Below are 25,341 nucleotides of genomic sequence, written 5' to 3'. Positions count from 1 at the left end.
CAGAGGACAAACATTTTCCTTCCTTAGAGCATATGCAAGAATGCTGAACAAGACTGTGCATGGACAGCCTCCTAGCTCAGCTAATAGCTCTTACGACGTTAGCCCCCAGATGGCGACATATAGAGAAACGATGTCACTCTCTGCTGTTCATACGAAGTCTGAAAGCCTGGATAACAATGGGAAAATGAGAGGAATGTGAATTTTCTTTCCGAACTACATCTCGATCTCCGCTTGGTTATCCAGGCTTTCGTACTTCGTATGAACAGCGGAGAGTGACATCGTTTCTCTCTACACTAGTTATAATTCCACCTATTTAATAAATAGTTTTGATTTTAGTACGAGGAATTTATACTTATCAATAAAAGAAGTATTGTTTGGTTTCCAAAGATGTAATCAATTCAAGTCCACTGAAATTCACGTGAAAAAGTTTATTGAATTCGTGTATAAAATAATCAATTTGAAAAGTGGTGTAATGTGAAAAACATATGAAAAAATAACTGAAACACAAATATCACAGATGATATCATCATTCATGGAATCAATGTAGAATCATCAATCTTCAATCAATTAGATAGTCATGTGGTTCATTTTCAACCTGTTTCTCTTCCTAGGGAAAAATAATAGCAAAATTAAATTAGTACAAGAGAAAAGCTATTATGGCCACACAAAATACACCCATATATCTAATAAACAGCTCATGTAACTGTAGGCATGAGCAAGAGATACAGAGATCATATATATATAATTTTATTATCACCAAGGTCATTTCATCTATAATCTCAGTTCAAAGCTGAATTTTGCCAATAAAATGCTACTACTACTACTGCTTACATATATACTAGTACTTATTTACTTTAAAATAACACTGTTTCATTTCTTATAATAAAAGTATTATATATATATACAGTGAAAGCTGTTTGATGTGATCACATCGAGCTCAGGGTTTCTGATGACAATAACCAATTTATAACTATTCTGAAAGAAACCCAAAAGCCAATATGATGATCATATGTCCCATTTGGTTGAACAGGGGTATGAAAATGGGAAAAAACACTGTTTTACTTTCCCATTAAAATAATTGGTTGAAAAATGTTCAATCATGCAATTTTTTGTCTTATTTTCATATTATTCCGAAACTAGATTTTTTCCCCCTTCCATCTAAAACCCTGCTTCTTTCAATCAGCCATTGTGAGGAATTAAAATGTATGGTACATTCCATAGATATCTTGAGATAGCCTTTCAGGTGAAAACTGTGAATCTGGACAACTGAAAAAAACTGACAGAGAACTGAAGGCTTTTTTTTGTTTGTTTCAAAATCTTACATGTATTCATGTTCACTGTAGAAAACTGAATTCGTTGCAGAAGTAGCTCTACATATGCATGGATCATAGTGACTACTATGGCACAATTAAGACATTGTGAACCAAGTATGGAAAAATTTATCAAAACCGGGGAGAGGGAGTACACCTGCTAACTATATACTCTTGCAGACTGATAACGATAACTTACAGAGAAAAAAAAACGAGTCTGGTTAAACTTAACTTCAAAATGTACAAAAAAAAATTGGTAACATAAACTGAAGTCCTGGTAACTAAAAAAAATTTTTTTCCCATATTAGGATATTGGTCTGTTCCGTACTTTGCAAAAGTGATAACAATACCCCAACGATATCAATAACTGTGATTCTCATAAGTGGCATCTACATCGTACACAAGTGAAAAATATACATACATCATAACACAGGAGTAAATAAACTGCTCCTCTATTGAAGTAGGACAACTATATTTGCAGGAAATTGGTTCGTCACTTCTGAGGATCCCCCCCCCCCAAACTGTACCCTTTTTGTGACTCATATTGCTGGACATAAAGCATCGATGCACAAGCATTGACGAATCTAACACAAGGAAAAATTTTATAAACCTCGCAAAAAGATTTTCAAAAAAATATTCCACTATTTGAAAAACATGGGGTAAGCATTTTAATTAAAATGTATAAGAGAAATAAAATTAGGTATGTAAACTACTAACATTGATGACATTCACGAGATAATCCTCCAATTAAAATAAGTACGGTATGTGTATAGTGATTTCACTAGTGTTCTTCATTCACACATCAGGGCCTTAAAGAAGTAATTTAGCTCTTATATAACCTGCAAAAGCAATTTTGAGTAAACTATGGTCTACAAGAGAAGGGTAGTGCATTCATATTATTTGGAGATAGATTTAAGAAAAATAAGACACATTTTAATTATATATGCAATGAAAACATTTGTAATTACATTGTAAAAACAATTTATTCATCTTTCAAGTCATAATGTATTTGAGTTAATGGTGGTAACTTTCTGAACTCAGCAATTCAGATAGTCAACCACATACATAATTTTTCGAACAACAGATAACTGAAACCACAGATATTATGGTTCTATTGTAATTCTTTCATAACTATATGTAAGGGTTCATGCCCAAAGTCTAGCATCTTCACATAGTGGCAGGTGTCTAAAATCTGGGCAATGTGTTGACTACTTCGTAAAGGTACTAGGCTTCAGACACCAATCATACCATATATATATACAATGTAAAGTTCAAATGTCCATATTTTGGAGCAGTTCCCACTAGTGTTATCCAAAAAAATAATTTTGATGAGTAATTTCACTCCTCTTCAAAATTTTTACCCCTCTTTTCACAGAAAAGAGGGGTATTTTTAATGAAAAATTTTTAGAGTAAAAAATAATAGTCGAAAATAAATTTTATTACAAAAATTACCTGAAATCTGAAGAAATATTTTCACTTCTCAACAAAATTTGGAAGAGTAAAATTGAATTTTCATGTGTGATCATTTTCATGTGTGATTGAATCACACATCTAGATGCGTATTGGCAAAAACTTGTTTCTATCCTACACTTAACAAGAAATTGTAAAGAATAAGGAAAGCAGCACTTGCAAAGTTTTTGTAAAAAAAATCAATGCACTTCTACATGCACTCCTTTTGTTACCCAGATTAGAAATGACTCAATGACCATATCATGCGAAAGAATGAACATACATTAATTTTGGATTGTTTCTCTTCACTTCAAAAATTTCATGGGGATTTCCTGAGCCCTGAATTCAGCAAGTATGTTGATTAACTCTGTTGGACACATGGAATGATATTATCTGAAAAAATTACTCTGGAGAGGAAATCACGTTCACCATCAATGAGAGCTACCATCTCATAGAGCAATTTATGCAATTATGATATTATAATCAGATGATATGACATATTATAAATCAGATGTTGAGAAAAATACCACAGTCAAGAATATGATCATTCTGCATTACTTACAATGTCACTATATTCTGCTGATGCTTCAAGAACACTTTCATATTTCCTAGATTTGTACAGCTGTTTTCGCTTTGCCAGGTACAAAACAATGATATCACACAACACTACATTCTGAAATGAGATACACAGGTAATGATTCACATGTACATAAATTGTTCTGCACAAAAAAAAAAAATTTAAACAACAGCAGTCTCAAATTATTGAAATACAAAATAACATTCATAAATGTTTCATAAAAAAAAGACAGCATGTGTGCACACAAGGAAACACATTCATAAAAGAAAATTGTATGCCTCATTCAATAAAAAAAGAATCAACTGTCAAAAATCATGCTGTTCATCAACCATTGTAGGTCGTAAAGAACTGTTAAGTTCTATATTTTGGAACCTTCTGATAATCCTTCTATTAATATATTGTTTGATTTCTAATAAATATTATTTTTTTTTGCAATAAATATTATTTTTTTTTGCAATAAATATTATTTTTTTTTGCAATAAATATTATTTTTTTTTGCAATAAATATTATTTTTTTTTGCAATAAATATTATTTTTTTTGCAATAAATTTTTTGTGCATTGTGTCTTCCTATTCTCTTCACAACCATGCATTAAGCCAAAACATAACATAAAACTGAAAAGAAGTTTCCTAATGTTTTGTGATAATAAAATACAGTAGACTCTGGACTATCCGGCCTATGATCCCAGCAAAGGGGAAGGCCACATAACAAAAAAGCTGGATAGGCTAAAGTTCTACAGATGTTCACTTTCTACTCCTCACATACCATTAAAAACTATTTTTGTCTCAAAAACCAATCTTATTCATATATTCCGACAGCTAAGTACAGGCCAGTGCTTTGTAAATGTTTGTTATACATTGTACTGTACGTTTTAAAAATTTAATTCAGGAAAAGGAAGTCCAAGTATAAAAATAATGTACACATTTCAATATAAATTTCATAATGTTCAACTTAACTATCAGAAACATAAAATTATGTACACTGTACAGCATGAATAGGTATATGCTTTTAAAATAAACAAAATACAGTGAAACCTCACTACAAAGATGCTTGATATAACAATAATCCCCTCAACAACAGTATTTTTTCAAATCGCCTATAGCCTTCAATACAACAATATCCTTTACTATGCTAAACCCCTCTATAAGTGGTCATTCAAGTATTACGTCAGCATCGGGAAGGGGGGGGTTCGGATTTGCTGACTTTTGATGACAAGGGGGAGGGGAGGTTTGAAGTTTGCTTACGTCATCAATCACCCTTTTTGAAGATATGAAATATTCTAAGCTGCTGACGAAATTTCGCTGACGAGGGGGGAAGGGGGGGTCAGTGTTTTGCTGACTTTTTCTGACAAGGGGGGAGAGGGGGTCAAAAATGGCTAAAAATATCTGCTTACGTAATATTTGAATGGCCCCTAACGATATTTTTTAGGAAATTTTTAAACTGCAACAATATTTTCTAATATTTTGCTTGAAATATCCTTTGATATATTTTTAAACTCATCACACATTTTTGTTCTTCCGAGAATATCTAACAATATCAGCTCCACATGATTGCAAAAAGTGTTGATGAAGTTTTCAATATCACAGTCTTTTGTGTCATACACCAAAGTGTATTGCAATTAACCTTTTTACAGGACAATACATCCAACCAAATTTTGTTTATCTACTAATCATTTAAAATTTTTTGCAGCGTATAAATACGGTACTCAAAAGTTCATTTTGTGGTGGTACTAACTATGATGATTTAGACAAGATGTCAACAGAAGCATAAATTTGATGGCACATGATCGTAATGTTGCCTCTCTGTGTAATGATATTCCCTAAATATCTTAAATTTTTTCTTGGTTTGCAGAACATTGTTATAGTGAGATTTACGTAGTGAGCATTAATGTAGACTTAATTCCAACAAAAATTATGCAAACTTATTTTCCTGTTTATTGATAAATGATTGCACAAATTGATTACACTTAGAATGCTTTGGCAAAATAAATTATTTCTCATTTTTATCACAGAGAATTGTTATCATTGTTCCTTAACTAGGCTGGATGATACAGAGGTCGAATAGTCGTCGAGACTCTGCTGTATATTAGAAGACATCCATTAGATATAACAAAGACTTTCCATAGTTTCAAAAAGTATAGTTTTGAATCAAAAAGAAACAACATTTCTTTTAATATTTTACTTTTTATCAGCCCCAACCTTATGCCCCCTCCCTGTATACACCTTAGATGTACAAAGCAAATATATTATTTACTTCTATTTTAACTGTTTTTATAGTGTTATCATGAAAATGTTTTTCTCGTCTTAAAAACACATAAATAAAAAAAACTTACCATCGATAGTAGACCAAGACCAGCACCAACATTTAAAAGCAGTGGAATTATCCTGAATTTTCCAGCCCTTCCTTGAACAATGATAGAAAATTTTATGCCATACATCTTGTATAATGTACGACTGTTGCCATTATAATATTGGGCATACCTATAAAAGAATATGAAGAGCATTGAGGCTCAAATTTATTTTTCTTTTGATAGAAGGAAACAAACACAGTAAACTTTTAAGTGCATATAAGAGATACAGCAGTTAATTCATTTTACTTCTTCATAGCTTGAATTAATCTGAAATGAGCTTGAGAATACTTTTGTGCAATTTTGTCACTTGTACAATAGTGTGCTATAATAAGTGTCAGTATATATTAAATTATTCACTTTCTAGCTATTTTTTTCCATAAAAATTGCATTTGATTCAACTAAAATTCATAAATGTAAAAAAAAAATAGTACACTCTGAGAGAGAGGGAAAAAAAGACAAAAACTAAAATGGAGTCGAAATTATTCAGTAAGTATTTTGCAAAAAATAACATCCTTAACCCCAGATTTTTGTTTCAGAGTTTACTCAGTGGGCATGCAATAAGCATTATCTTGAGAATTAGATATGTATGTAATGGTCATGTATACATGCAAACTTGTGTGCCCATCCCTACAATATGCAATTTGCAAATGCTTCTCCAATATATGCATATTATGTATACAGGGTGTTCATAAACTGTTCAGGAAAAAATTGGAGGGATGATAGTACCCATCAAGATGAACAATATTTATAATTGAACCTATGGTTGCAATCTAGAGTGTCAGAGAGTTAAAAACACTTCCAACAAGCACAAGTTTTCACTTCTGATGTCAGTTCTGCTCCATGGGAGAAGCAACATTTCTCCAGAGCGTAACCATCAATCATTGGAGAAGTGCTGCTTCTCTGGCAGAATGGAAATGCCACATCAGTAGTGAATATCAATTCTCATAAATAGTTTACGAACACCCTGCATATGCCAAAGTCAATATCTAAAGTCAAGATACATCCCAAAATACCCACTACTCACATTGGCAAAATATACACTTTAAAATCATTACCCCACCCCATCTCCCTTAAGAGGGGGGTGGGCAATTCTCTTTTGTAATTTGAGACTAACCTGAAATTCCAGCCAGGTGCCAATTTTGCATCTGCATCATCCATGCGATAGAAACGATACGTAGGAAAGCAGTATTTATAGTTGATATTAAAATCGCAATCCCAATTTATCACAATCGCAATAACTGCACCCTGAAATAGAAAAAGTTGAAAGAATGAAATGTTATATTACAAAAATAACTACTATAAATTCTTGAAAAATGAGCTGAGATTTTTGTTTTAAAGTCAATTTTTGTCACTTGTATAAATATGATGATACAGAGCAAGACAGTAACTAGAATTTTTTTCAGAAGGGGATTTTTAAGATTTCAAGTTTTTGTTAATCATAAAATTTACTGCACCGTCAAGATTACCCCTAGGTGCGATTCCCCCCCCCCCCCTCAGTTCTGGCTCTGGTAGAGTGGTGTACATCATAACTTCATTTTTATCGCTTTCTATTTTTTTCTTTTCATATTTTAAGTATTGATCAAATCAAAAAATTTTAAAAAATATCAACTGTCTTATTAACGTAGTCATGTATATCTTTTATTTAGGAAACCAAGCAGCAGACAGCATCTCCATGTTGTCATTGATATTGATTCTGATGACCTGTGGATACGCAAATGCTAAACAAAAGATCTCGAATGAACAAAATTGTCTTTGTTTGATCATTCAAACATTTTAGTCACACTAAGTTAACTTATTTATGCACATGCAGGTAAATTAAACTGGCTTGAAAAGGCTTCCATGTCACATATGTGATTCCATGTCACTCGTAGCATTAAAAATTTATGTTTATACATCATATCATTTGATCATTTTTGCCACACGGATGTCATTTTCTGCCAATGGGGGACTAATTCGACCGGGACCTGCAATTTATTGCTGATTCCAAACACAGCTTTTTTATACTCACAGAGAAGTTGGTGCCCTCTCAGTGTGGGACTCCCTATGGTGGTAATTTTTTTCTGTGGTTTATACATCATAAATGAAGCATAACTATCCAGATAAAAACTCACTTTGACGGCTATTTTTTCATAATCTTCGCCAGCCCAGGAAACGATATCACCAAGAACAAATACAGGACATTCTTGATTATTTTCTGCATCATAATGACAGCTCTGAAGATATGTGCTGTTACTGGTGTCTTTGATGTTTCTCCTAAAGAGGAGAAAAAATCAATGCACAAAAAATAATTTGTAAAATTTAATTTAAAAAAGAATGGTTGATCTATTTTTCATAATTTTTATATATATATACACACACACATCTAAATTTTTCCATATTTCAAACAAAGAGATTTTGAATTAAAAAAGCTTAGACAAGCATAATGCTTGTCTAATAGAAAAATGTTCTTTCCTCTTAGAGTGAAACTTCTTCATAGCAAGAAAACAATTTCTTGCTTTGTGACTGTGATCTCATCCTTATTAGAAAACATTCTCCAAAACCTGCAAATGAATGTCATCTGTAGCGCAATGTTTCTTAACATCTTGGTCCGTTGGAAAAAAACAAACTGCTTCAATTTAAAGGCAAAAAAACCAATTCCCAAGTGGGTTGAAATCAACTGAAGTGGCACCTGTGACAGAGTGCATTATGAATGAATAATGCTGTTCCACGTGATTTTTTTGACTGCAGGTATTAAGTGACTCTTGTTTTTCCCAAACCAATTTCCAAAAATTTAAACTGCCACTCAAACCTTTATTCCAAATGACAAAATGATACAACTTAATTCACTTTCTAAAGTCGCTGACATTGATTTCACTTTCTCAAATCTTTCGCCTAGATTTCTAAGATCAAAAATGAGCTCAGCTTGGCTACATATGGTGTTCTGATCAACTAGACAATTTAGTTGAAGGAAAATTCTTGTAAAAAAATCATGCTTACTTGATTACATACCATAAATAAGGCATATGTAGGAAGGGGCACAAGGGGCTCGTGCTCCACCCCCCCCCCCACAAATGGTAAAAAAAAATGTAATATCTTTGTAAAAAAATTAACATATCAAAATCAAATATTTTTATATGATATCTTAATCAATTTCTGTTAATTTAGAAATACTTTTTGAAGGTTAGTAACAGAAAATTCTCAGGAAAAAATTCCTTGTGCTCTCCCAAACCTGGTATGCTCCAAAGATCGATCCTGTATTAGACTTTATGAATTATGCTTGATCTCTATAACAATGTTTAATGCTTGACTTGAAGAATTAAACATTATTCACAGAAAATCGTGCACCGATTTTAAGTTTACTTAAATCAATGTAGTAGTCACCATGTAGTAGCTTTCAAAATATTTTTTTTTTTTCCATCCGCTGTCAAGCGCAATGTTTTCTTTTTTTGTTGACAATGTGAAGAGAAAGTAGGCAAACAACAGTGGGCTGAAACAGAGGTTGTTCGACACTCGCCTTGGAGACCTAATGTATCACACCTAGGGATACGTAAATTTCGTATTTACGAAATAACCGCGATAAATGCAAAATTTAATTTTTTTTACTACTTTTTCGCAAAATCTAGGTAATTTACACTTTTTGAAGTGGAAAAGTAATTTCGCTCAACACTTGTGAGCGTGCTTGAAAGGGAAACCACAAGCATCACCTCATTCCCCTTTGATGTTGTGTTAGATGTAAATACAGTGGAGTTATACATAGCCCCTAGATGATTCAAGAAGTGTATGTTATAAGGAAGGTGTTGAAATTAGATTACGTAGCAATGACATATATGCATTATTGAGATTGTCGTAGAAAAAATAAGCTTATGCCTCACATAATTGAAATACAATGTAGCATGAAGATAGTTTTTGATTGGTATCTGAAAATTTTGGAAATTTATTTAGAAAACGAGATAATATATACAACAACATGCAGATATTTTTTGAAATGTTAATGATTTTTTTGAGTTTATGCTAATGGTTTTTCCCTTTGAAGGTGACAGTATTGTACAATTAAAAATACAGAAAAAATAATCCCACTGATGTTCATGAATTCGCAAATCAATAATACACTTGAATTAGCCACCAGTACTCCATCAATTTCAACTTGAATTGAGACCACCAATAAAAAGATCACAAAGTTATAAAAACAAGTAAAAATTACATAATTCGGAAAGCATAGTCGATACAGTTTTGCACAGCAAGATAGGATTTTATTAAATGTCAAAATTTTATTGCCAAAATAGTTACATTTATTATCGACAGGTGACGCTAAAGTTTGTCAATTATAATATTTAGTGCTATCTGTTGGTTAGGAAGTGTAACTGTTCCATCCATGTATTTTTTCGTTTATTGAAAAAATTTAGGTCTAAGACATCACCCGTATACAAATAAAAGGCTGTTTTTGACTATATTTTCCTGGGGTCTTTTTTTTTTTTTGCAGTGTTATATCTGGATCACTTTTTTGGTTCAGCCCGTTTTTTTGGTTTGTTATATCCACAGTGTATGTTTTAAGCAGGGTATGCTATAACAGAGATAAAATCAGCCACCTTGTTGAGCGTTTTGTCTGTTGTGGCGTTGTTTTTGTATTTGTATAAAATGCATAGACGTGAATGGGCAAAATTTTAAGGATTTCACAACCGTATTTTTTATCCACCGGTTATGTTATAAGTGTACACGATCGTATATGCAACTTTTTTTGAATTTCAGAAAATTATGCTATAAAAAGCATTTGAAAAATAAGGTTAAATAAATAAAAAAAATAGATACTTTTTTTTAAAATGTAAAATTTTTGATTTGAATCGTTTCATTTATTCGAGTTGTTTTTGTGTGTGTGTGTGAATGAAAGTGAAATTTTTCATTTGGAATTCGTTATTGTGAAAAAATGTGAAATTTCTGATTAAAAAATTTTTTTCTCAAATAAATGCGAAATTTCTGATTAAAAAAAAATTTTTTTTGCAAAGTTTATGTATCCCTAATCATATCATTTCTGAAACCACCAGTTTATCCAATAAAGCACACAAAGAGTGAATTAAGTTATTTCAACATATCTTCAATACATGGTCACCCTCTCCAACAATCAAACCCGCCTTCCTGGCACATGTTCGCAAAACATCTGTATATTTGGTGGTTGATTATTAAGACAAGTAGAATGTCCAAATTAAAGTTTACCTTTAATTACATCAAACTCGGAGGTGGCTGGAAGAATAAAATAAAAGGGGAAAAAATGATGGAAGAAAAATGAAGCTCATAAAATAGAAAATTGATAGAAATAAGAGTTTGTAAAACAGAGCAGAATTTTAACATTAGCTCTATGCAAATTTGTTTGGGACACAGGGCCAACTTTTAAAAAAGAGCATATTCGTGAATCAAAGGTACATAAAATCAAGCATCAACTGTATATAATAATAATCATATTTGTGTCATTATTTTGATATTTCATATTCCAATATATGTTTTATATTTAAAAAAATATTTATTATATTATTTTCCCTCAACATTTGTATTTTTTTTTTATCTTTGTAATTTTACCCTGTTTGAAGGTACAACAATGCATGCTTAAAGGTACAGGAAAATTTTTGCCTTTTCATAAATCTATATTTAATTATTACAGTAAGAAAGAAAGGTAATTTAAATTCCACACTGTATTTCATACAGTATAAAGATACAAAAAAATGAATTTAGTAAAATTTTTCGGTAATAACTGACTGAGAAATTTTTTTTTTAAATAATGTGCCAAGATATAACAGTCTTCCTCTATATATGTGACCCTAACATATTTATGATGTCAGAGTTATATAGGAATATACAAGTTTTGTGTTTGAGAAGTGCTGCCACCCAAATTGAAAGTTGAACAGTTTAATGCTCTCTTTCTTGAGACTTCATTTTTGTCTTGAAATGATTCAATTACCTATGGCTGCCTGGAAATTTCGGGAATTCCACAAAATTTTTAATCAACAATGTGAAGTTTTTTCCAGCTGCCAACAAAGATTGTTTCTTACCCCTAGGAAAGAAAAAAATTAATTTAGCATATAAAACTTAACACCAACCAACCTGACAACTTAGCCAAAAAATAAGTCTTTATTCACATTTTCTCATTTATTTTTATTAGTGCATACGAAGATTATTCTAATATGTTAATCACTGTGTTATATACATCATTTATTATTTTTAACTAAAATAAGTATTGTGAATTCTACTTTCTCAAGCATTATGAGTGAGAATATTTATGAGACGTAAATTTAAAGATAACTTTATTTAGAGAGAAAATATTATACTTTTTAAATTAATAAACTCATCAAAGATTTGATGAGTAAACTTATTTTCATTGTAAAAAGAATAACTTATTTTGATTGCATTAGAATGCTTTCAGTGTGATCATCAAATCATCTCTGTTGATTTCAGTTCCATATTAATGCATGGGCTCACCCACTTGATCCGGAGGGGGAATCTCGTGTGTGATAATGTGTGAGATCTGGTAACAATTCTCAAGAATAAGCATGTACAGTGATAAGCAATTAATTCTAGTCAGGTGAGGGGCCCCAGAAAAATCACTGCACTGGGGCCTACATGCTGTTAAGACGACCCTGTCTGATTCACATCATAAATAGATGGAACTTTTACAAATGCAGATTAAAAATCTAAATTTTATATAAAAGCTATAAAATATAGAGTAAATAAATTCAGCAAAGAGCTATTCTTTTATATTGTGAAACTTATGCATTGAAATGCAAGTATGAGCAATATCAAATCAACAAGCAATATAAATATTATAACTACAAACAAAAGCAAAATATATTCATATCAAGAAAGATACTGTTTTGTAACATAATGCTCATACAGATGAAATTCTTTCCGTAATTATTTCTATTAATAAAAATCTGTAAATTGCTTAAAGATGATATTATTTAAGTTATGGCATTCATTTACAAATTGCATGATAAACAATAAATGCACTAATGAAATATTTACTAAATAAATACACCGCAAAATTTATTATACTTTAAAAATCTGTTTTCTCTATTTATTTCAATTTCTTTTAGCCACCTGCCTTCTTTGATCATGGGTTTTCTTAAGGTACATTTACATATGTGTACTCTGTTTCCTTGTAGGGTTAATAGATTGCCTAAATACTGCTTTTTCTTTTTTCTTTTTTTTGCCCTCATACAAATCAGTTACGACTGCAAGGCACGTAATAGTCTTCCGTTAATATATGTCTTCCGTACATAGTCTTCTGTTATACAAGATCCAGAGGTACAGTATGAGGAAACTGCTCTTCGGTGTACTGACAAAAAAAAAATTAATCCTCCTAAGTACAAGCTTCATTGTGTTATCATCCCATTCACAATATCTGAGAACTAAGCAAACCACTCAAGGAAAATGTACAGTGAGTGTGTAGACATACCTTTAGAATATAAACTGCTCGACACAGTGCAAAAAGTATCTACAAATGCTGTAAACACCACAAACACTGAATGAGAAAAATACACCAATAACCTATTCATAAATTCGCTCTAGCGTGGAAATATGAATTCAATATTGGAACTGTTCTAGTATAACATGCAACTACTAAACCAGACATGCACCTCGTCCATATTCCTCTGCCGAATTTATAATGAATTGGTACATGTTGAAATGTCATGTGTGTGCATGTATAGTAAACCTTCCGTGAAGTTTGTTTTTGTGTAATGCTTGTTGTGTGTAGTGCTGCTATCTGCAATCAATTTTTTAAACTATGAGTTTTTTTCAACTCACAGTAAGTGAAGTGTAATGAATGAATAATTATACCGTTGTAGGTCTATTGCTCTCTCTACGAGTATAACATACAACTTGAAGACCAAAATTATTACTGGCAGATGTTTAACACACATTTTGCTACCACATAACGATCTATTTCATAACACAATAAAACTAATGAAATTCAACTTGCAATGGAAGTACATCCACTTCAACAGGACACCAAGCGTGAATTTCACAACTGTAACCAATGTCTCTATATTCAACACATTTCCCAGTCATTACCCCTGTAACAAGAAAAATAATACATATGAATCAGCACATGAAAGATTCTTACCAATTTAAATAAACATATTTGTTAACACACTTTTTACACCTCTGTAAAAGCAAAAAATTTGGGAATAAGTCTTCATTTTGTCAAACAATAGAATTTTTTGTATACAACAGCATAGGTGCCAGAACCTAGGAGCTAAGGATATAAGGATACTTCCTGAGTAACACCCCCTATTAGAGCAGACAGAAATATTTTTCTCTAATAATTTTTGACCACTAATTGTTTTTCTGCCTTTTCACCTCAAATCTGGCACCACTAAAGTGTAGTGACACCCACCAACTGGTGCACCCAACAGCTGTTCCTGATGAACCCCACCCTACATATGCTCTTGAATCAGTGTATACAAATCAAAAGGCAATTCCAGACAAGCGTTTTCAGCCTCCTGTGTTTTCTCCCTATCTGTGCCTCTGTATAATAGCCAATCAGGTTAGTTAATTCTGCTCAGCGTCTGGGGAAGATATAAACTATTTCCACTAAAGTAAAAGCTTTTCAAGCATTTTAATTTCATTTGTTAAAGAATTTGCAAAAAGAATACACCTTACATTTTATATCTTAGGAACTTCAAGCAAAAATCTAAGCACAGCAAAAAGTGCTAAGTAAAAATCATGCCATAATTTCATACATGACACACAACATTGTTATGAAAACACTCTATGCAACACTACATTTATTATACACACTATGTTAAATTAATGGAACATGTCCCCCCCCCCCCCATGTATGCCAATAGAATGGGTGTATCCAGAAATTTATTAATTTATGTGAAAATAACAAGCAACGATATTTCATATATATGTCACTACTAAAACCTGAAGCTGGTCAATTTGTGAAAAGGGCAGCTACTTCGCGAATTGGCAAATTGCATTAAATATTGAAGTGGCCGGTAATCCCTGGCCAAAGTCTGATAACAAAAGGCATGATTCAAGATCATCGTCAAGTTGGTGTATTTTTGTGATAATTATGCCCATGTTATGGCAACCCATCAAACCAGTCATGATGTCGTAATCATTTTTTTTTCTAAAAATTTGGCAGAGAAAGCTATATATGTATACATAATTATTTTTATACCTTTTTCCTCTCAAATTTCACTTTTTTCCCTTTTGTCCCACATGGGGCTAAACCAAAAAATACGACGTTGGCGATTTAATAAAAAATAGATTTGGTTCCTACTGGGCCATATTACATCAGCACATTGAGGTTTGGCCAGGGATATCCGGCTACTTCGCAAAATGGCCAGCCAAAGTCTGAATAATGAACATTTTTGTTGATATGGATACATACACTAACCTAACACAGCTGTATTGTGAACTGACTTTTCGCTCCAATCGTCACCAGAATTATGTTGTTTGAGCCTGATTAATTCATGTCCACCTTGAAATCCTTTTCCAAATGTACCTTCACTTCTCTTTCTGTAACTTTTTTAACCATTTCTTGTACAATGAAAAATTCAGTTAATGTCTTTAAATTTTGGCACTTTAAATTTTTGGAAAGAAAAATTATTTTTAATAGACACCCATGGGAAATCACGTTACAGCTTATGAATATTTCAGATAATGAAGATGATTCCTGAACAAATTATCTTTATTAGCCAAAGTATTGCTATATTTCCAATAACTTCGTGCCTGTGGATAGTCCCAGAGCTTTTTAAACAAACTGCTTTTTTTCAAGTTTTATGCGTTTGAAGTGGTAATTTTACAGAAGTGGTAATTTTCAATCCACACATAAATAAAAAATCAGGAAAATGATTCAATGAAATAATCATATAATAACCATTTCCTCCAGGAAGACTGTCTCCTTCAACACAAGCATTATTATCATTAGGATCACAAGCAGCACCCTTAACTGTGATGTCCTGAGGAATATTAAATAAATCATTATTGACAGCAAAAGTTTCACTGAAAATCATCATCATTTATTGAATAATGATCACGAAGCAAGATCCCAAATTTTAAATTGTACCTCGGCGCATACACCCATGGTTTGATTTGAAGTGATGAGAATGTTGGTGGCTACAAATATGGAATTACTCTCCTGAAAGTACATTACGGATAAACATAATAATACGTGCATATAATAATAATGTATAATATCTATGCATGTGGACAAAATAGACCAGAGCTTGACAAATTGAAAAAAAATAATTAAAAGACGCCAGCTCTTAGGAGCCGAAATTTTTCCTTAAGAGAAATATTTTTGTTCCAACTTTTCTGGAACTTTCCATGTTGGGGAAATGTCCAGACATACCTTCCAAAAGTTTACTGTTGCACTTAGACTCAAATTTAGTACAGTAAAACCCCCTCTTATGGGACACCCTTCTTTTTTACCACCAAATAATAACAATAATTTCCAAAATAATAACTTCCCCATGTATAATAAAAGTATGCTTTTTGAATCCCTGATTAACGCCCCCCCCCCTATTTTATGTAGGAATTTTATTGTCCCACCGATGTCTGCAAAAAGAGTTTTTCCCTACTGTAATCACTAGGGCTCGGATTTTTGTCTTTGCATATTTTGCTATTTTGTGATAGAGCATATTTTCAAAGTTTTAAAGCATATTTCATAATTTTCGATAAAAAGTACATTTTTTTCTCACTATTTCAATCCTGCTTCAGACTGGTTTTTCGGTTCCCGCCTCTGATGAGAGCTATTAGGGCTAGGATTTTTATGCGCTAAAAATGGAACGTCGTTGCTGATTGGTGAAAGGTCCTTAAGTTCAGGTTTTTCAACCAAGCATCAATGACACTGAATTTTTAAAACATACAAATACGACATTGGTGTGTGGTTGTAAATAGATTATCATTCTTAATCGGTGTCTGTGATGTTGGGTAAAATCTCGTGGAAAAAATTGGTAAACGGGGGAAATTTTCTAGTGTTTTGTGAGAAATTTTGAGAGTTTTTATCAAATAAAAAGAATTATTTAAGCATTTTTTTTTTTTTTTCAAATTTTGTGCAAAGCTTTTCTAAAACTAAACACAGTACTTGGCTAAGTATTTTTACCTACAGATGGCAGCACATTAATTTTGAATTTGTGGGGAAGGGGGTAAACTTACTCGAAAGCGAAATTCTGGCTTGATAACCTTGGTCAGTAAAACAAAGAATTTTTGTTCATACAACAAGTAATTGGTCGAAATAGTTTAGACTGCATCAACAATTCTCATTTTCATATTATTTTTCTAGAAATAATGTCATTTGAGATAAAAATAAAAAAATTGTTAGGACAAATGTTTCGTTTTATAGAGTATATTTACAGTTTCTCAAAAGCATAAATGCATTTTTTATAGAGCATTTTTTAGAAGCTTTTAGAGCATAAAAATCCTAGTCATAGTAATCACATATAGAAAATTTTGGGCACCAACACCAGTTTCCTGGTTGTTGTTGCTAACTAACACTGGGATTTGTTGAACCCTGAAATACGAGTCTGTTTATACAGGCTTGATAAATCTGAGCCATCAGATTGCCATGGCAACTGAAAAGTTGAAGGGTTTGGCCGAATAAGGGTCTATGTTACATTTTCTTGTAAAATCAGGTTTCTGATTGAATAACGTTCCATGTAGCTTTCGTTATGTTTCTTAACCTTAGAATACTAACTCTACGTCTCTGAAACATGGACATATAGGCAGTTAACACGAAGTTTTTATCTTTTATTTTAGTTAGTATTCTAGGGTTAAGCGAGTTCCTGCAGAAACCAAAAGATACTATGCCACTTTACCCAGCTGAAATCCAGGCAAAAAAAGTGTTTCATTAACTCTGCAATTACTCATTAAAGTTTTAAAAAAACCACATAGACTGTTATTCGGTCGAACCCTTCAATTGGTATTGCTGCCTATAATTTTCCATGAGTGATTACTAGCTCACATGAGAAAAAATATACATGGTTCCTAAAATATTTGTTTGATGCCTAGATCCCCCCCCCCCCATTTCTCAAGCCCTGTGTTTACATGTGCATGCATGCATAGGACTTACAGTAGGTGGGACTACATAATCCGCTACATCCCAAATCCTTCGGTATAAATGTGTGTCAGTAATATTTGGATCGAATTCTTCATCTGAGAAATTAGTGAACACTGTCCCTTTCATTTTCATAACAGCAGAACCTTCAACCTCAGAGAATTCTTGATAGCCTTTCTGGTAAACAATAACGTAGCTGTGGAAAGAGGGGAAAAAAAATATATAAATATATACAATAACAAACTTTCCTGATGATACAGAATTTTATTCACAAACAAGTGAAAACTATTCAGTATTCAAATACTGCATATATATTATCATGATAGGGCCTCGTGATAATGAGTAATGAAATTTGGTTACAATGCTAGAGAATAAGTATGTAAATTGCTAGGTGGAAATTTCTAGTCTGGCAAAGAGGACATTTCCCCCCCCCCCTCCACAAGACAAGGATAGGGCTCCAGTCTGGGGAACTGGGACAATATTCACTTTTAATTCAAAAGGCACTAGAGGAACTATGACTAGTAGCACTACAAAAGCCTAGGAACTCTGAGGCAGGATATGGGTGCCAACACAGGAAGGTATCAGGGGAAAAAACTTTCTTGGGAAAGGGGGCGATGTTGCACTTAAAATGGTCCAGACCCACTGTACCGCCAGCTTCAATGCCACTGGACCAAGTCAACACCAGCTTTAATAGCTTCAACTAAAGTAATATTATGGGGCCCTTGCTGGAAATATGAGCATATTTACTCTAGGAAATTATAGTAGCAGATTTCATCCTGAGGTCCCCATACCTGCTTGAAGCATTAGGGCCATTTCTGGGTGGGTCAATGAGTTTCTTCCCATTTAATAATTTTAAAAGAAATCTTTGTGTTCAGGAGCATTTGATTTTTCCGAACCTCTGATTGCTCTGACCAATGCTGCAAATTACTGTGGGATGCTCAAGCACACCTGACTCTGAGTGGGTGCTGATTTTATTAAGGAATTTGGAAATTTTAATTTCTGAATTGTGGGGTGATAGACCCATGTTACTTATTACAGAGTGGGTGCCAAGCACAGACCCGGGGGGGGGGGGGGGGGAATTTGTCTATCCCATAAAATAAGGGATGATCCAATGCACCTACATAATGTCACTTCTCTAGCACATCACCTCAGCTCTACCTGCCTTCTCCCCATTTGAAGTTGCCTCCGCTATATATTCACAGCCCAGGATATCTGTCTCGGCTCCATTAACAGCTGAAGATAACTTTAACACCTCTGATCCATGAATTCCAGATGAAGATGCATGCCTCTGCTTCATTTGCTACTGAAGATGTCTGCTTTGGCATCACTCGCAGCTAAAGATATTTGCTCAGGTGCAAATAACAGTGGTGGGAAGAGCCACACGAATAATCAACCCTCCAAAGAGCCGGATCTGTGTACATACAATATGGAACGATCCAAAGAACTCATGCAATTCTCACCTCCCGACACATCGTCTTGGATCCATGCCTGCAGAGTATCCACAGCATCCCTGGTGCCAACACCACTGATTCTCATGCCCCCCCCCCCCAACAAGGGTGGGACGGACAGGGCTGCAGCCCTGGGGCCAGGGACAATTACCATCATTTTTTGTCTTACATGTTATAAATCCACTATAAAAAAAGCCAGTGAAAAGCCTGGTTTGGAGGATGGCGCTAAAGAACCCAGCCTAGGGTCCCTGCTTCAGGATGTGTGTGTGTGTGTGGGGGGGGGATATTGATATTAACCAACTTCATTCAGGAATCATGCATAATCACCTGTAAGTGATAAATGCAGCAAAATTTGTCAAACTCACCGATACTATTGGTGATTACGCATAATAGCCGACGATTAAGGATAATCACCGATTCATCCTATAGTACTGTAATATAATATACATTGCATTCAAACTAAAACGACTCACCCGATGATGTATCCAATTACAATCAACTGAACTAACCGGCTGGTGACCCCGATCGCGACACTCCGTATGGTCACGATTTTCGGTGTCTCGTAAGAGAAGAGCCCACTCATGCAATCTCTACAATTCGGCATTATTATTACTATTTATTGTAAATAAGTATTTAAAAAAAAATCACATTTAATTATCAGCAATAGCCAATTTGATGCACCGCTAATAGCGACGATTGAAAAAAGGGTCGATCACCAAGAAATCGCTATTGGCAACACATTTTCAAAGATAAAAAATTCACCCAGTAACAGGGTGTTTGTTAAGTTATCAGATTTCAATACACCCATTCATACTCAGATGATCAGTGTAAATCATGACGACCGTGACCAAGTTTTGATCAACAATATAAACAAAAAGACGGTGGTGGTGGGGAAGGGGGGGGGAATGCAACTTGTGTTGATTGGTTTAAAAAGAAGGTCAGTCTCACGCGATCAAAAATTTAAAAAAGAAAAATTACAATATAACTTCACTAAAAAATTTACGCTGCTACCCAAAGAAAAAACCAAAACATCTGCAATCATATTTTTAGCGCCAACCCAACTGTTATATAAGCACCAAAACACCCACCACCGCCAAGTGTGTCAGTCCCCCATTTTTCCCGAAACAATATCCCACTTCCTTTTCGACGGAAAGAATTTTCAATCATCTTATTATCAGTGTCAAGCCCGGATTATGCTATAAAAGTTTGATAAATGTTCTTTCTTGAAACTTGCAACTAATGAGCGAATCGGTAACTGATGAGCTTATTTGTTTCATTTTTCAAGTTTTTATAAAAGAACTTTTATAATGTATAATCCTGGGCTAAGTTTCTTTTCTCTCTCTCTCAAAAGATCGTTTCTTTTTCCCAGCATTAAAGACTATAAAATGTCTAGGATGTATGATTTGAGAGCCCCACAAAAAACTATATGCCTAATAAGACCCAGATTTAGTGCGAGACCCTGCCAAATTTACCGAAAATTAATAATCATAAGCTTGTTGGTTGTTTTTCTTTTCAAGTTTTTTAAAAGATCTTTTATCAAACTCTTTTTGCAAAAAAATAATAATCTTTTTAGCAATGCGATCAGATTTATTTCAACAATAATTACTGTCACAATTATAATTGCTTACCACCATCCCCAAAAGATGGCACCACAAGCGCTTTGAATTCCTACGTTTGATATGGAACAAATCTCGATATGAAATTCTGCATTCAAAAACGAAAGAAATTATTGCATCGTGAATTTTTCTTTTTACACGAGATTAAACTTTCTTTAAAAAATATGATCAAATATAAATATGTAAGGTTACAGCTGATCACTATATTGGACGATTTTGACCGTCCTCGGTAGTATAGTGGTGAGTATCCCCGCCTGTCACGCGGGAGACCGGGGTTCGATTCCCCGCCGGGGAGTAATTTTATATCTTTTTTTTTCCTATCTCTCTCTGAATAAGTATCGACTTGGAAACCGCTAAACCACTTCACGTAGAATCTTTTGGCAAGAAATCGACTCTTCAAGGCGGCGATAAATCTGGTAAAAAAACCTTGGGCCTCCCTTCTTTTTCTAAGGGAAGAGTTATCTTTCCCCCCCCCCCTTACATGTAGGTGTAGTAGAAATACGTTATGTGTGAGAAAAAAAATTAACAGGATCCGGGGGGGGGGGGAGTATAGAAAGGAGGGAAAGAAGAAAAAAATCAACTATACAATTGTTGATAGGGTTACTATAAAGGTTTAGCGATGGTGAAGAGAAGGGAAAGCAAACACATTCCACTGATGTTTGGACGTAATACGCCCGTGATCGTAGAGATTTCATTTTCTCATCTGCTCAACCATTTCAAACGTGGTTTAATCGCGTTACACGAATCATTTTGCCGAGAACCTATCGATCAGGGCATGCCCCCTCCCCAAGGGCGGGCTGATAGGTCTCCAGCCTCGGATCGATTGCCATTATTGTGTTTTTTAATGCTAAAAATGCATTATAGAAGGGCCTATGAAAAGTCTGGTTGGGGGGCCCCGCCAAAGATCTTTGTCTACAGGCCCTGTTCCAGGATGTGGGAGCTATGGACCGGAGGGGGCCCTCGCAATATTTATCACCGTTTCCATAATACCTACAGAAATATTGGGTTCGAACATTACCTCCTAGATACGTGTATCTAGGATGTATGAATAGAGAGCCCCCCACAACTGTACGCCTTAGGTAAGACAGATTTATAGTGCGAGACCCTACCGTTTTCCCCCTTCCAATGGCCGGAGCAACCCCCGAATTCACTCATAATTCAAAATTTCTCCTTGAATCTCAGGTCAAGCACCTCATGGTTGAGAACACATTCCGACGCACCTGCCATCTTCCCGTACGTTGCCAAATTTAATAAAAATTAACCTGCATTCTATTTTACAGGGAAAAAATATGCAACCGTTCAAGTACAACTGTGACTATCATTGCAAGCTATGCTTTCATAAAATCATTATGAGGATTCTTCAAAGAAAAATAGTCAAAAAAATGTTCGAAAGAGGGTCGCGATTCACTGGACCATCACTGCTATAAGCTATATTTAATAAGAGGACTTGTCAGATACAAAAAAAAATGTGCTCCAGCAAAAATTCATAGGCACCAAAAATGTTTTTCACTGACAAAATCAGTCAAAAATAGTGTATTCTCAGACTTAGTCCCTTTAGAGACGAGACCCCTTTTACCAAGATAGTAGACTGATAACTGTGCTGTCTGCAGACTTCAATTCCGTTACATAAAATAATTATACATAAAATGAATTGGGCGCTATTATCAATTTCTCAATCGACCTGGCACTTGGGATTTGTCAAGCCCTGTTTCACTGCAATAAAATATAAAAAAAAATTAAAAACGTAATTTTAGCTTGAAATGGCCCATTTGAACCATTTCTTGTGAATATCAAGGGCGACTTAAACAATGGAGTACCATGTTCGGAGATACGGGGGAGGGCAATATGCCCCCAGTGTCAGAACTGAAGCCTACTGATCTAATGTATATGCGTCGTGCCGCCCCCCCCCCTCCGACTTTCACATTTATCTCCGCCTATGTGGTGCACCCAGGAGGTAGGTTAGAAGGGGTAGCAGCTTGAGAACTTGGGTCAGACACCAATTTTTTTTTTAAATTTCCAATAGTAAAAATTCACATGCCATCACGCTTTTGAGCTAGTCTGACAACAAAATTGTTGAGAAAACTTGAGGGAACAGTCAAGGCCAGGGACAGTAATACCAGAAACAATATACTCTATAACAAGGCAAGTATGTGTGCATTTTGATGCTCTCAAATATTAATTTTTCCGGACTGATCAAATAAAGACAAAAGAATTCTGGAGCACCAGAAACGAATTTAAAATGAATTTTTTTTTAAATAAAAATTTCTTTGTTATGCATAATCTTTACAGGATAAGTGTAAGCAATGATAGGGCTTATCAATCAGTGCTGCTTTGTGGATCCAATTATCTGTCATTATATAAGAGGGGTAAAATAGTTCTGCACAAAAAAAATCCCCTTTAAAACCAGGAAGTATAGTCACAAACATTTTTCTTGGTAAGAAATGCAGCACCGCTTTGCCCTAAAAAATTAAGATTTAATTCCAGGGTTCCCTTAGCTAAAGAACTGTCAGCCTCCTCACCAGGGTCATTTGTAGGGTCGGCATGTAAGCTCCAGCTTTCCCTGGTGGATATTCTGACATGACAATAAGAAACTGATACCAAAATTGTAATAGTATAGTTCTCTAAGATGCGTTCTACAAGAGTAAAATTATAAAAAATCGAGAAATATAGGTACAGCAAAAAAAATACAATTGATTCTTTTTCAAAATATCTTTTCTCAGATGATATGCAATGGTCCTATATTGTTCAATCCACTTTTCAAAATAAGCAGAGGTGGTTTTTTCTGATAGCTGCCTCAGAGTGAACCCTGCACAACTGAAACTTCTTCTAGTTCATCATGCTTTCACAATATGTGTTGTTACAAGCTTTTCAAAGCTGAAACGTGATATGTAAATGTAATGTTAATATCATGCCACAATCCCCTTACAGTCTGGATATTGCACAGTGTGATTTCTGGCTGTCTCTGATATCGAAGGAGAAACACCATTGAAGAATTAATTATTTTAGCTGTGTGAATAGGGTTCACTCACTCTCTATGACAGCTTTCATAAAAAGCTTTCTCTTCCTTGCTTTGGAAAGTGGATTGAATGACAGGGACCATTGCATATCATCTGAGGGAAGATATTTTGAAAAATAAATTAACCCATATTTCTTGATATTTTATGACATGGGCGGAGATATGAGGGGACATTGCCCCCCCCCCCAATACCAAAGGTGAAGTCGACTGATCTAATGCATATATGTATAGATGAATTGACATCATCATTGTGCCCCCCCCCCCCACACTTCCAAGTCTATCTCCGCCTATGTTTTATGACTATACTCTCAGGTCTTATGGAACACACCTTGTAAGCATCACACATTACACTTGCCTGAAAAATGCAGTTAATGCAGAGTCAGTGTTGATGCAATAAAGACAGCAGCAAGTCTTATCTTTTAAATGAACATCAAAAGCCATAACAAAAGCAAATGAAAGTCAAAAGCAAAAATTAAAATACATTACATGACAAAAAAAAAATTGCAAGCAGTTAGTTCATTGGAAAAAGAAGAAACAATTTTTTTACAGAGACATCTGGAAGTCAGTCATGTAATTTGAATATACTATACATACTACTACCGAATGCTGTTTCTTCTGAAAACATTACATGCATGCAATACAGCAGTCTCGATAATTCGAGTCTCGGAAGTTCAAGGTTCTGGATAATCCAAGACGCTGGAGTTTTCTCAAAATCGCTTAACAATACCCCCCCCCCCCATGTTTTTCAATAAAAACCACCGTTTTGCTATGAAAGAGAGTGATTTGTTTGAAGGTCTTTACCGAACTCACAGGTCGGAATTTTTCACAGGCTGATGCTCTATAGTGGATTTGCAGTGCAAATAACAATACACATTTTTTTATATTGGGGCCCCAGGACAGGAACCCCTATTAGTCTCACTCATTAGGAGGTTGTTGCAGTCTAATCCTTAATGAATTAAGCCATTAAATTAATAGGTTAAAAAACAATTTTAATTTACCTTACATAAGTATAAATACATAGATCCAAAAAAACCCCAATTATTATAATTAAAACAAAGTAAAAAACAATTATATTCATCAAATAAGTACCTGTTCAATGTTTTGCTTCAATTACAATGGCCATGTCTTCATGTAAAGTGAAGTAGCCTCCATTTGCAACATCCCACCCTTCCGAGATATGTATTGTTTTTTTCAAATGATTTGAGTTTTCAATATTCTGAGTTGGTCTGTCCCATTCAACTCAAATTATCGAGACTACTCTAAAAGAAAAATTTAATCTTTTGGTTATTTCACCCCCTCCCCCCCACAAAATGTGAAATTCAATTTTTTTTCTATTGAAACCAATGCCTAAGTCACTTTCAAAGTTTTGGTTTCAAATTAAATGTTTATTAATTGTCCCATTCTAGCTGGCATTCAAGAGCAGGAAACAATTTTGTTTCAAAAAAACAAACTGAGCAGAGATGTAAAACCATAAAAATATGAATTTCAACACCAAATCTATATATATAAAATTGATTTTGTGTGTGTATGTTCTCTATACA

The 25,341-nt window shown here is 34.1% G+C and overlaps 1 protein-coding gene and 1 non-coding gene across 3 annotated transcripts; one reads left to right on the top strand and one right to left on the bottom strand.

Moving 5' to 3' along the window:
* Positions 1 to 413: 413 nt before the first annotated feature.
* Positions 414 to 20,000, bottom strand: LOC149089977 (P2X purinoceptor 4-like). 2 transcript variants are annotated; one of them, XR_016192541.1, is made up of 12 exons: positions 19,642 to 20,000; positions 17,736 to 17,916; positions 15,732 to 15,803; positions 15,543 to 15,624; positions 13,632 to 13,725; positions 11,613 to 11,705; positions 7,798 to 7,939; positions 6,801 to 6,931; positions 5,669 to 5,816; positions 3,322 to 3,432; positions 2,028 to 2,149; positions 414 to 607 (listed from the first exon to the last, which is right to left on the bottom strand). XR_016192541.1 is itself a non-coding variant. In XM_089231696.1 (11 exons), exons 1-11 carry the CDS (start codon positions 19,770 to 19,772, stop codon positions 560 to 562), a joined length of 1,233 nt encoding a protein of 410 aa, XP_089087822.1. In that variant the 5' UTR covers positions 19,773 to 19,999; the 3' UTR covers positions 414 to 559. The 2 variants fall into 2 exon arrangements, 1 of the variants encoding a protein (XP_089087822.1); XM_089231696.1 differs by lacking the exon at positions 2,028 to 2,149 and having other exon boundaries at positions 19,642 to 19,999.
* Positions 20,001 to 21,007: 1,007 nt separating this feature from the next.
* On the top strand, positions 21,008 to 21,079 carry TRNAD-GUC (transfer RNA aspartic acid (anticodon GUC)). Its single transcript has one exon. It is a non-coding gene; the product is annotated as a tRNA-Asp (tRNA).
* Positions 21,080 to 25,341: the final 4,262 nt, after the last annotated feature.

This window comes from Pholcus phalangioides, unplaced genomic scaffold, assembly GCF_987345545.1.
Source record: "Pholcus phalangioides strain wild (caught in Gottingen) unplaced genomic scaffold, Ppha-v1.0 ptg000001l_1, whole genome shotgun sequence".
Lineage (NCBI taxonomy): Eukaryota > Metazoa > Arthropoda > Arachnida > Araneae > Pholcidae > Pholcus > Pholcus phalangioides.
Note: the sequence above shows the minus strand (reverse complement) of the source record. Positions and strands in the feature narration are given on the sequence as shown.